Here is a 12,497-nt window from a genome sequence, read left to right on the forward strand (position 1 = left end):
TAGATAGCTGGTGCCTAATGAACTATTATTATTACATAAATAAATGAAACATTGAAATGTCTTGAAAATAAATAACACACGGCCGGGCACGGTGGCTCAAGCCTGTAATCCCAGCACTTTGGGAGGCCGAGATGGGCGGATCACAAGGTCAGGAGATCGAGACCATCCTGGCTAACATGGTGAAACCCCGTCTCTACTAAAAAATACAAAAAAAAAAAAAAAAAAAAACAACTAGCCGGGCGAGGTGGCAGGCGCCTGTAGTCCCAGCTACTCGGGAGGCTGAGGCAGGAGAATGGCGTGAATCCGGGAGGTGGAGCTTGCAGTGAGCTGAGATCCGGCCACTGCACTCCAGCCCGGGCGACAGAGCGAGACTCCGTCTCAAAATAAATAAATAATAAATAAATAAATAAATAATAAATAAATAAATAAATAACACAAATAATTTTAAAAAGTATGAAGGACTTTCGAAATCAGTGCCAACAAAATATACCATTTTAGGTAAGCAATTATACAGTCAAACAATTCTCTTGGCTGACTTTTTGTTTATGGAAAACAGTTATTTGACCTATTAACACAAATGAATTGTTTTGTACTATATGACCCAAGCTCATGTGAAAGGGAGGTATAAACTGAAAAGTTAATATCTTTAAATTTGTACTTTAAATACTTATTTTGAGAAAAGGGAATAAAGTAAGAAAATAATCATATAATAGGTGAATATAAATTTCTCCCAATTAGAAAATATTTACCAATAAAATATTCTTCATATTTGTATATTCTACTCTCTACTGTTTATATTTTTTTAAGTGGGAACAATTTGTCAGAGAGTGGTTTAATTTTAGTTATTTCTATTGTAGTTTAGCAACAAACAATTCTTACTTTTACTTTAGATTAGTAATACATAGTGTTTTCCACTTAAATTGTTATTTCGATTAAATATCTGCATTCAGTAATATGTAAAGGTGTCTCAGGCTCAGTGTTTACAAATGCAACTTACACTTTGCACTCAATCTTATCTGGTTAAGTGGAAACATGCTATTTTAGATGCATTTCTGGGAATTTTTATTGTAGATAATCTGTGAAATTAGCAGTACATTTTTATATTGATTATATTTGTAGGGCACATTAAAGTTATGGAAACAATATATTTCATACTCGAACTTTAATAACTCTGCCTTCATAGGATTCTTTTAAGATGGATAGAAATTTGATCTGATACTTAAAACCAACCTATTGAAATAAAGTTACATTGATGATTACTACATTGTGAATGAAAAATTAGCCTCTTGGTTAGAGATCTTTTCCGGAATATGTGCTTGCATAGCTTTTCAAGTGTTCAGATTTCAAATGGGAAAATATTCTTTTCATGAATGAAGTATTGATGGGTGCCAATAATTAAGTTAAATGCTTTATATACATAATCTCATTTAATTCTCACAAAAGCCATATAAGATATGGTTATCATTCTCATTGCCCAAAGAAATATGTTAATGTTCAGAAAGTAGTTAATTTGTTCAAGATCATACAACTAGCAGATGCCTGGAGTGATAACTCAAACTCATATGTCTGAAAGGAGATTAATGTCATGCTTTGTACATACTAAATGCTTAGCAGTTATTATTACAGTATTATTATTCTAGATACATGCATTAATATGCCAGAGGGAATAGGAAGTTTTCAGTTATATATTATTAGCTGCAATGGAGTTCTACATTTTAATCAGTTTGGTTTCCAGATTATCATTCCCAGCACCACATCAGAGGTACCAATCTGAAAAAGGAGATGAAATATAAGTGAAAAAGTGAGAAGAAATGAGGGAAAGCTGGAGTACATACATGCCCATTTGAAATGGACAGATGCCCTCTCTGACTGTAGGCATTTTGCCCTGTAGGAAGACAGGAAGTTTTTAAAGTGGAATTTCAAATAAGAAATTTTATCTAAAGTCATCTAGTTTCTAAAGTATACAAGTAGTATTAAAGAGAATGTAAATGGACTATAGGCCACTGAACCACTACTGTGGGTCAAACTTGGCTCATGGGTTCATGTTTGCCACTTCAGTGCCTTACCTAAATTCTTCTTCCCTAGATAAATCTATTTCATCCTACCCACTCATTCATATGTTCATCCATTTCACTCATTCAGCCTAGGAGAGTCTATTAAGAACCAGGTATTAAACATATTTATCACCAATTAATTCTCAAACTCATGTTTTCATTAACTCAAGCAACTCTCAATTTCATACACACACACACACACACAAACTGTCTCTCTCTCTGTCTCTCTGCTGCTTTCCATCACCAAACCTTCTTTTTGCTTTAGTGTTACTTCTGCTCCCTTGTGCTTAAATTCTGCTCATCCTTCCAGATTCTGTGCCAAGATCCATTTTCAGTAAAGTATTTTCTTAGTATTCTAGCTCATGCTCCTTCCACTGGTTGTATTTCTTTTTCTCCAAATGAAGATCAGTATAAACAGCATAGCAATTCATTGTTCTAGAAGTTTTTTGGTTGTTTTTTTTGTTTGTTTGTTTGTTTTTGTTTGAGATAAGGTATTGCTCTATCAGCCAGGGTGCAGTGCAGTGACACAATCACAGCTCACGGCAACCTCAACCTCCTGAGCTCAAGTGATCTTCCTACCTCAGCCCCCTATGTAGCTACGACTACAGGTGTGCACCACGTTTCACTAATTTTTATTTTTGTTTTTTTTTTTGTAGAGATGAAGTCTCATTATGTTGGCCAGGCTGGTAATGGTATTTTAATTATAGTGCCTTTGCTCTCCCAAATATATTAATATCATGAACACCTTTGTCTCTTAAAATGTCTGTATAGAACAAACATATTGTACAGGGTAATAACATAATTTACTATCCAGACAAGGTATTTTGGAGATCAAAAGCAAGTGCTAATAAAAACTAAGCTCAGCAATAGGCACAAACCAGGATGCTCCTACACAATCAGGAAGTATTGTCATTTTAATTGTCAGATTTTATTTGAGCCCCCCTTCCTCGATTAGTACAATTTAATTCCATTCTTCTTTTGAGCAAATAGCTGTCCATTGAAAGTCAAAATAATTAATTAAAAATAATAAATCAGGCAATAGTAGCAGAACAGTCTTCACCAATGAATATAACAGGTGACACGTATTTCCCCAAACTTGGTGCAAAGTGAATTTAACAGAAATGTAGGTCACAGACCAACTTTATAATCATCAAGCTACTATCGGCAGCCTCATGACTTTTATTTCATGATCCATTCATCCTTTGTAGAGTCTGTTGCTTTATCTCTTGGTGGTGTTGTCTGCAAGGCACTTTTGCTTAATCAGAGCTACTTAAGTCTAACATTGCCACTTCATGCTGTCGTATGTGCTGTCCTCACTTCTCGGCAGTCAGCTTCTATATCCTCTGCTTACATTTTAATTTGCCTGTCTCATTCCACTTTAGTTCCCCAGGGAAGATATCATTGGGTATCATGCTGTCATTTGCCCACAGAATAGTAGATTTTGACAGAGCATTTTCTATGCTCTTCACTCTTTGACTTCTCTGTTAAGAATCTTCCCCGGCTGGGTAATACAAAATGCTGAGGCCCATAGCTAATATTGCTGAAAAAATCTCAAGGAAATAGATTCCTTAGCCATGAGAGGTTGAAGTTCCCTAGGTTTAACCCACTGCTTGGTGCCCCTGCCTTTGTTCTCATCCTTATTGTTGCCTGCACTGCTCCAACAGTCGACTAGCCCCTCACTTCTTTATCCCTCCAACCAAACTTTTCTCCACATTTCTGCCTGATTGATCTTTCCGAAATATAAAATTGGACATCACTTCTCTGTTGAAAATTATTTAATGGCCACACAGATCTAAACTCAAAACTTTGGCATAATATTTAAAGCCTCCAGAATATGCCCCAATCTGCCTGCCAGCTTCACTCCTCACTATTCATTTATATACATCCAGAGGTCTAATTAAATTGTTCTGAAAGGACAATATCATTGCACATTTCTACTGCTTTGCAAACTCTCTTCCATATTCCTGAAACCCTTGTGCCTACATTCAAAATTTGTACATTTTTAGTCATTTTCCAGGGCCTAGGCTAAATGCAACTTCTAGTAGCAATGAACTACTAGACAGAATTACTTATTTCCACATATGTACTGCTCTTCCCTGGTTTGCTCAGGACAGTCCTTATTTATGTCTGTTGTCCTGACATTCTGACTGTTTTGACATTTATCCTGTATTTTCCCTTTTTAACAAAATATGACTATTAATGGTTCATTAAAATAAGCCACAGTATATTTATTAGATCTCTGCTTTGCGACATAAGTCTGCACTGCTCAGTAATTATAATGCATGGTTACATCTGAAAGACAAATACCATTAGGTTGGTGCAAAAGTAATTGTGTTTTTTGCCATAATAACTTGTATCTATTTCTCAACTTTTTCCAGATGCTAGGTAATTAACGCTTACCTTTCATGGATAGCATGTAGGACACTTATAGATAAAATGAAACATTCTTAGATATGAACAGGTCACCCATTCTGACCCTAGATGGTGGTGGGAGGAGCATTTAGTTTTTTTTATTATTATTTATTTTTTGAGATGGAATCTCGCTATGTCACCCAGGCTGGAGTTCAGTGGCACGATCCTGGCTCACTGTAACCTATGCCTCCTCGGTTCAAGCAATTCTCCTGTCTCAGCCTCCTGAGTAGCTGGGATTATAGGCGTGTACCACCATGCCCAGCTAATTTTTTGTATTTTCAGTAGAAACGGGGTTTCACCATGTTAGCCAGGGTAGTCTCGATCTCCTGACCTTGTGATCCGCCCACCTCAGCCCCCCAAAGTGCTGGGATTACAGGCCTGAGCCACTGTGCCTGGCTAGGAGGAGCATTTCACATTGTTGCCCTGATATTTTGTATAAACAGATAGTTATGCTACAGTATGTATTGTGGTTTGAATGATACATAAGACTGCCAGGCCATGAATTGGCAAGATTAGGCGGAAATATGGGAAATATGTCTTCTTGAAGTATGTGTAGAAATAGAAACTGAGCAGTTGATCTACAGACCTACAAAATATAGTCTGAATACTCATGACACGAGTATATATGCTGTTTATTTTATTGTGTAAATTTGGAACTAATTACTTTATCATGGAAATTTTTTTTTATTATCTTGCAATAGACCTTTATGGCAGCAATGAGATTTTAAAAAGTAAATGTTTAATGAAAAACTATGTACTGAGCATTCATTTCTTAAGAAAGCTGATATCCACTAAGATGTCCAGAAGAAAAGTCAGTTCTACTGAAGGTGCTGTAAAGAAACACCCAAGCAGAGATCAGCAAGGATTCTACGAAAACCAATCCCTGTGAAAGCTGAAACGAAACCAAAACAAATAGCAGAAAATGATCCAGAGTAGTTTTTTAATTACTATTTGTAAATCCAAGAATTTCATACATCCAGAAACATATTTTTTTGAAAAAAGCAGGGAGTAGCCACGATCCCATTTCAATAAAACTTACTTAGGTAAGTGATAAAACTTTAATGGGGAAAATCATGCACTGATCATTTACAGCTGTGTGAACAGAAATTAGTAAAATATTGAATTAAATGAAACACTATTATTTTGTGTATCATGTTTACATTTTATAGGCTAGTGAAGAGGGCAGTTTTATTAATATATGCCAAATATGAATCATAATTGAATGGTTATTTGAAGCCATAATAATGCATTAAATACATCTTCATCATTTTAAAGTACCTGATATATTAAATATATTTTAATCATTTTAAAGTACCTATCTTCAACAGCCACATTATTTTTATTTCAATCTATTTTACTGTGGAAAGAACAATTAACACAAGATCTACTTTTTAAGCAAAATTTTAGGTGCAGAGTACATTATTTTGGCCTAAGTACAACACTGTACAGCAGGTCCCTAAAGCTTACTTATATTGCTAAACTGAAACATTATGCCAGTTGATTAGTAACTCTCATATCCCATATCCCCCAAGCCCCTGGAAAAAAGCATTTCACACTCTGATTCTATTAATTTGACTATTTTAGATACCTCATATAAGTGAAATCATGCAGTAGTTGTGTTTCTGTGACTATCTTATTTTACTTAGCATAATGTCCTCAAGGTTCACTCATGTTGCTGAATATTGCAGAATCCTTCTTTTAAAGACCAAATAGTATTCATTGTGTGTCTTTGCCATATTTTCTTAATCTGTTATTAGACAATTAAGTTGTTTTCAACATCTCGGCTATAGTGAATAATATTGCAACGAACTTAGGAGTACTAATATCTCCTCAAGATCCTCATTTTAATTATTTAGGATAAATATCTAGAAATGGGATTATTAGATTGAAAAGTAGTTCCATTTTTAACTTTTCTGAGGAAACTTCTTACTATTTTCTATAGTGGCTGCACCATTTTGCATTCCCACCAATAGCATGTAAGAGTTTCTATTTCTGAGATTTTAATTTGCATTTCCTTGATGATTAGTGATGTTAAGCATTTCTTCATATACCTGTTGTCCATTTGTATGCCTTTTTTGTAGAAATGCCTATTCAAGACCTTTGACTGTTTTTCATCAGTCATTTGCTATTGAGGTGTAGAGATTCCCTACGTATTTTGGATATTGATCTAATATTACATGTATGACTTGAAAATATTTTCTCCCCTTCCATAGGTTGCCATTTCACCCTTGTTGATTGTACAGAAGCTTTTAAGTTGGTTGCATTCCTGCTCGTTTATTTTTGTTTTCGTCGTCTATGCTTTTGGTGTCATGTCCATGAAATCATTGGAATACCAACGTTATAAAGCTTTCTTCTCTCTTTTTTTTTCTTCCTTCTGAAGTTTTACAGCTTAAGGTCTGGCGTTTAAGCTTTTAATCCATTTTGAGTTGATTTTTGTGTATGCTGTAAGATAAGGGTCTTTTTTATTTTTCATTACAAATGAAAAAAATTTCATTTTTGCTTGTGGATATCCAATTTTCTAAATACCATTTGTCAAGGAAACTATACTCTCCCCTTTGTGCATTCCTGGTACCCCTCCCCATCTTCCCACACCTATTTGTTTCCTAGTCTTAAGGTGCGGACCTGTTACCCTTTCATAGATTTATTTCTGGTCTCTCTATTCTCTTCCATTGTTCTATATGTCTCTCTTTATGATAAATGTTTGATATAATGAATATAATGATATAACTGATTTTTGCATGTTGATTTTGTATCCTGAAACTTTATTGAATTTATTAGTTCCAACAGTTTTTTTCAACAAATCTTTAGGATTTTCTATATAAAAGATTGTGTCATCTGCCAACAGATACTATTTTACCTATTTTTTTTTTTTTTTTCAGTTTGGAGTCCTTTTGTTTCTTTTTCTTGCCTTAACTGCTCTGACCAGGACTAGCAGTACTATGCTCAGTAGGAGTGGGAAGTGAGCATCCTTGACTTATTCCTGATATTGGAGGAAAAGTTCTCAGGTTTTATTATTTTTTTATTTTTTTTCCAAACACTGCAATGTTAGCTGTGGGTTTTTGATATATGGCCTTTATTATGTCAAAACATTTTTCTTCTTCTATTCCTAATGCATTGAGGATTTTTTTTTTAGTGTGAAAAGGTATTTAATTTTGTCAAATGCCTTTTCTGCATCTATTGAAATTATCATGTGATCATGTGATCTTAATCCATTATTCTGTTAATATGGTGTATCAAAATAATAGATTTTTGTATATTGAACTATCCATCTGTCCCAGGAATAAATCTGACTTGGACATTGTGTGTGATCTTTTTAACATTTTAATATGCTGTTGGATTTAGTTTACTAGTATTTTGTTGAGGATTTTCGCACATATATTCTTCAGAAATATTGATCTCTAGTTTTTTTTTTTTTTTTTTTTTTTCTTGTGGTGTGTTTTTCTGGCTTTGGTATCAGGGAATATTGCCCTTACAAAATGAGTTTGGAAATGTTTTGTTTGTTTGTTTTTGATTTTGTTTTGTTTGTTTCAATTTGTGGGGTTGGGTGGGAAGAGTTTGAGAAGGATAGAAATTAATTCTTATTTAAACGTTTGGTAGAATTCACCAGTGAAGTCATCTGGTCATGGGCTTTTCCTTGTTGGGAGATTTTAAAGTACTGCTTAAGTGGCCCTATTAGTAATGAGTCTGTTCAGGCTATTTCTTATGATTTAGTCTTGATAGCCTGTATATTTCTATAAATTTATCCACTTTTTTTCTAAATTATCCAGCTTGTTATCATATAATTGTTCAATGTAGTCTCTTATGTCTGTAGCACTGTTCTTTCTTTTCTGATTTTGTTTATTTTAGTCTTGCCTCATTTTTCTTAGACTAGCTAAGGGAATCCCAATTGTGTTGAGATTTTCAAGAAGCCAACTCTAGTTTTATTTTTTAATTGTTTTTCTATTTTCTATTTTATTTTTCTATTTTCTTTAATCTTGATTATTTCCTTCCTTCTGCTAACTGTGAGCTTCTTTGTTCTTCTAGTTCCTTGAAGTATAAAGTTAGGTTATTTATTTGAGACATTTTTCCTTTTTATGTAGATGTTTATTGCTATGAACTTCTTACATATTCCTGTTTTTTCTGTTTCCCATGCATTTTGGCATATTGTGTTTTTTTTTTCATTTGTCTTGACATATTTTCTACTTCTCTATTTTATTGATATGTAATAGTTGTACATATTTATGGAGTACAAGGGATATTTTGACACATGCTTACAGTATGTAATTATCAAGTAATAGTAATTGGAATATTCATTATATCAAACATTTATCATTTCTTTGTGTTGTACGTTTTAAATATTCTCTTCTAGCTATTTTAAAATATAAAATAAGTTCTTATTAACTATCATCACTCTTCTGTGCTGTTGAACAATAGAACTTGTGCCTTCTATATAACTGTATTTTTGTACCCTCTTCATCCCATTGGAATGCTACAATTCCCAGTATCTGGTAACCACCATTTGACTCACTACCTCCAAGAGATCAATTTTTTGTTAGCTTCCATATATAAGTGAAAACATGCAATCTTTGTCATTCTGTGGCTGGCTTATTTCACTTAACATAATGTCCTCTAGTTCCACCAATGTTACTGTGACATGTTTTTATGTTTCCCCACCCCCCTGTGACTGAGTAATATTCCATTGCGTATATACACCACATTTTCTTTATCTACTCATCAAATAATGGTTGATTGAATACCTTGGTTACTGTGTATAGGGTTGCAATAAACATGGATGTGCAATTATCTCTTTGATATACTAATTTTCTTTCTTTTGGATAAACACTCAGCAGTGGGAATGCTGGATCATGTGGTAGTTGTATTTTTAGATTTTAAGGGAAACTTTGTACTATTTTATATAGTTGCTGCATTAATTAACATTCACACCAACAGTGCATGAGCATTCCCTCTTTTTTTTTTTTTTTTTTTTTGCATCTTTGTCAGCATGTTATTTTCTGTCTTTCTGATAGTAGCCATTTTAACTGGTGTGTGATAATATCTTGTTGTGGTTTTGATTTGCATTTCTCTGATGATTAGTGATGTTAAACATTTTTTCATTTACCTGGTGGCGATTTGTATGTCTTATTTTGAAAAACGCCTATTCAAAGCATTTGTTCAATTATTAATTGGATTATTTGTGGGTTTCTTTTTTGTTTTGGTTTGTTTTGCTGTGTTTTTTTGCTATTGAGTTGTTTTAGTTCCTTACATATTCTGGTTATTAATCCCTTGTCAGATGGGCAGTTAGCAAATATTTTCTCCCATTCTGCAGGTTATCTCTTCACTTTGTTAATTATTTACTTTGCTTTACAGAAGCTGTTTAGTTTGATATAATCACATTCGTTTAGTTTTGCTTGTATTGTCTGTATTTTGAGGTCTTATGCAAAGTATTTGCCAGAACTAATGTCCTGAAGTATTTCCCAATGTTTTCTTCTGGTAGTTTCATAGATTAAGGACTTACATTTAAGTCTTAATCTATTTTGATTTTAGTTTTGTATATGGTGAGAGATAGGGGTCTAGTTTTATTATTCTACGTGTGGATATCCAATTTCTGCAGCACCATTTATTGAAGTCCTTTCCCAGTGTATCTGTTAAAAATGAGTTGGCTGTAGATGTGTGGATTTATTTCTGAGTTATTTTTCCTCTTCCATTCGTCTATGTGTCTATTTTTATCACACTGTCTTGTTTACTATAACTTTGCAGTATATTTTAAAGTCAGATAGCTTGATGCCACCAAGCTATCTTTATTCTTTTTGCTCCAATTGCTTTAATTATTCAGGATCTTTTGTGATTCCATAGGAATTTTAGAATTTTTAAAAAATTTTCTCTGAAGAGTGGCATTAATACTTTTTTTTAACAAAAAAATGAACGTTCACAAGTTTTATTAAATAAAAATTTTGCATTGTTTACTTTTCACCATAATGTTCTGGCATGCTTCTAATGATAGAATCACCCAGCTTAATGATAGCCAGTATGTGTTGTCTGTAGTATATTCCACATGCTGTACCCAATTCAGTATTATTGCCTCTGTAGTGATGGATACCAGTTTTGGCCAACAATACTTATTATAATTCAGATTTCTTCAAAGTCAGGCAGTTTCTAGAGAGGATGATGAATTTTGCTTTGCCTTGTCTGATCATCTTCAGAGTTGGCTTGTACCCTAGCATCTTTTTAATGTGTTGTTGTGTTCGGTTTGCTAGTATTTGGTTGAGGCTCTTTGCATCTATGTTCATCTGGGATATTGGCCTATATTTTCCACTTTTCATAATGAGTTGGAGTATAGAGTTAATTGACTCCAGTGATGTTTTCATCTTCCTTGTGGCCCCCATCTTCCCGCCTTAGGTGCAGGACAGGGCCCACTCAAGAGCACCTGCAAAGATAGCCAGGGAGCAAGAAAATGTCATTGGTACTTTGGAAGGAATTACTTTGAATTTGTAAATGACTTTGGGTAGTACGGACCTTATAAAAATATTAATTATTCCAATCTATGGACATTAAATGTCTTTCCATTTTTCTTGTGTCCTATTTTTTCTAATAGCGTTTTATAAATTTCATTGTAGAGAGATTTCACTCCTTTAGTTAAATTTATTTCTAGGTATTTTATATATTTTGTAGCTATTGTAAATGGGATTTATTTCATGATTTTTTTCAGATGGTTTGTTATTGGCATATAAAAATGCTACTGAGTTTTGTATGTTGATTTTGTATCCTGCCACATTACTGAGTTTATTTATAAGTTCTAACAACATTTTGGTTGAACCTTTAGGTTCCTCTAAATATACGATCATGTCATTTGCACACAAGGACAGTATTACTTCTTTCTAATTTAGATGCCTTTTATTTCTTTATCTCATTTAATGGATCTGGGCAGAACTTTTAGTACTATGATGAATAAAAGTTATAAAAGTGGTCATTCTTGGCCTTGTCTTTTTCCAGATCTTAGAAAAAAAGGCTATTAACATTTCCCCATTTAGGATGATGTTAGCTGTTGGTTTGTTATATATGGCCTTTGTTATTTTGAGACATATTCCTTCCATAACCAGTTTGTTGAGAGTTGTTATAATTAAGGGATGCTGAATATTGTTGACAGCTTTTTTTTTTTTAGCATCTGTTGAAATGCTGCATATAGTTTATATCCATGATTCTGCTAATGAGATGTATCCTGTTCACTGATTTGAATATGTTGAATGATATTTGCATCCCAGGGATGTATCCCACTTGATCACAGTAAATGATCTTTTTAATGTGTTGTTGTGTTCAGTTTGCTAGTATTTGGTTGAGACTTTTTGTTTTCTTTTTCTGCTGTGTCTTTGATTTTGATATCAGAGTAAATTGGCCTCATAGAATGAGTTTGGAAGTGTACCTCCTCTTCCATTCTTTGAAATAGTGTGATTAAAATTGGTATTAGGTCTTCTTTAAATGTTTGGTAGAATTTAGCAGTGAATCCATTTGGTCCTGAGTTTTTCATTGATGGGAGCCTTTTTTCTTTCTTTCTTTCTTTTTTTTTTTTTACTACTTTCAACTCATTGCTTGTTATTGGTCTGTTCAAGTTTTCTATTTCTTCATGGATCAATTTTGGTAGATTTATGTGTCCAAAAATTTGTGTACTTCTTCTAGGTTTTCCCATTTGTTTGTGTATTCTTCTTCATAATAGTCGCTAATAATTCCTTGTGTTTCTGTGGTATCAGTTTTAATCTTTCATTTTTTGCCTGTGATTTTTTAACTGAGTCTTCTCTCCTTTCTCTTAGTATAGCTAAGAAAAACTTGTTAATTTCGTTTATCTGTTCAAAAAAAGAGTTTTCATTTTATACTTTGTGCGTTTTTTCACTTTTTTTTTTTTTTTTTTTCTGTTCTGATCTTTTTTCCTTCTTTCCTTCTACTAATTTGGGGTTTGATTTGTCATTGTTTTCTAGTTCTTTGAGGTGCATCAGATTGTTAATTTGAAGTCTTTCTACTTTTTTTATAGGTGTTTCCTGCTATAAATTGGCACTGATTTTG

General features: G+C 33.4%; 2 protein-coding genes across 2 annotated transcripts in view; one reads left to right on the forward strand and one right to left on the reverse strand.

Moving 5' to 3' along the window:
* The window catches only part of LOC117079070 (CUB and sushi domain-containing protein 3-like), a 230,638-nt gene that overhangs the window by 141,494 nt on the left and 76,647 nt on the right, over nucleotides 1-12,497 (forward strand). The gene's annotated exons all lie outside the window — the stretch shown is intronic.
* On the reverse strand, nucleotides 10,406-10,828 carry LOC117079417 (60S ribosomal protein L30-like). Its single transcript, XM_033203228.1, is given in 2 exon segments — nucleotides 10,406-10,666; nucleotides 10,748-10,828. Coding segments are annotated over 2 exon segments (342 nt in total).

This window comes from Trachypithecus francoisi, unplaced genomic scaffold (genome assembly GCF_009764315.1).
Source record: "Trachypithecus francoisi isolate TF-2019V2 unplaced genomic scaffold, Tfra_2.0 Lachesis_group7, whole genome shotgun sequence".
Taxonomy (NCBI): Eukaryota; Metazoa; Chordata; class Mammalia; order Primates; family Cercopithecidae; genus Trachypithecus; species Trachypithecus francoisi.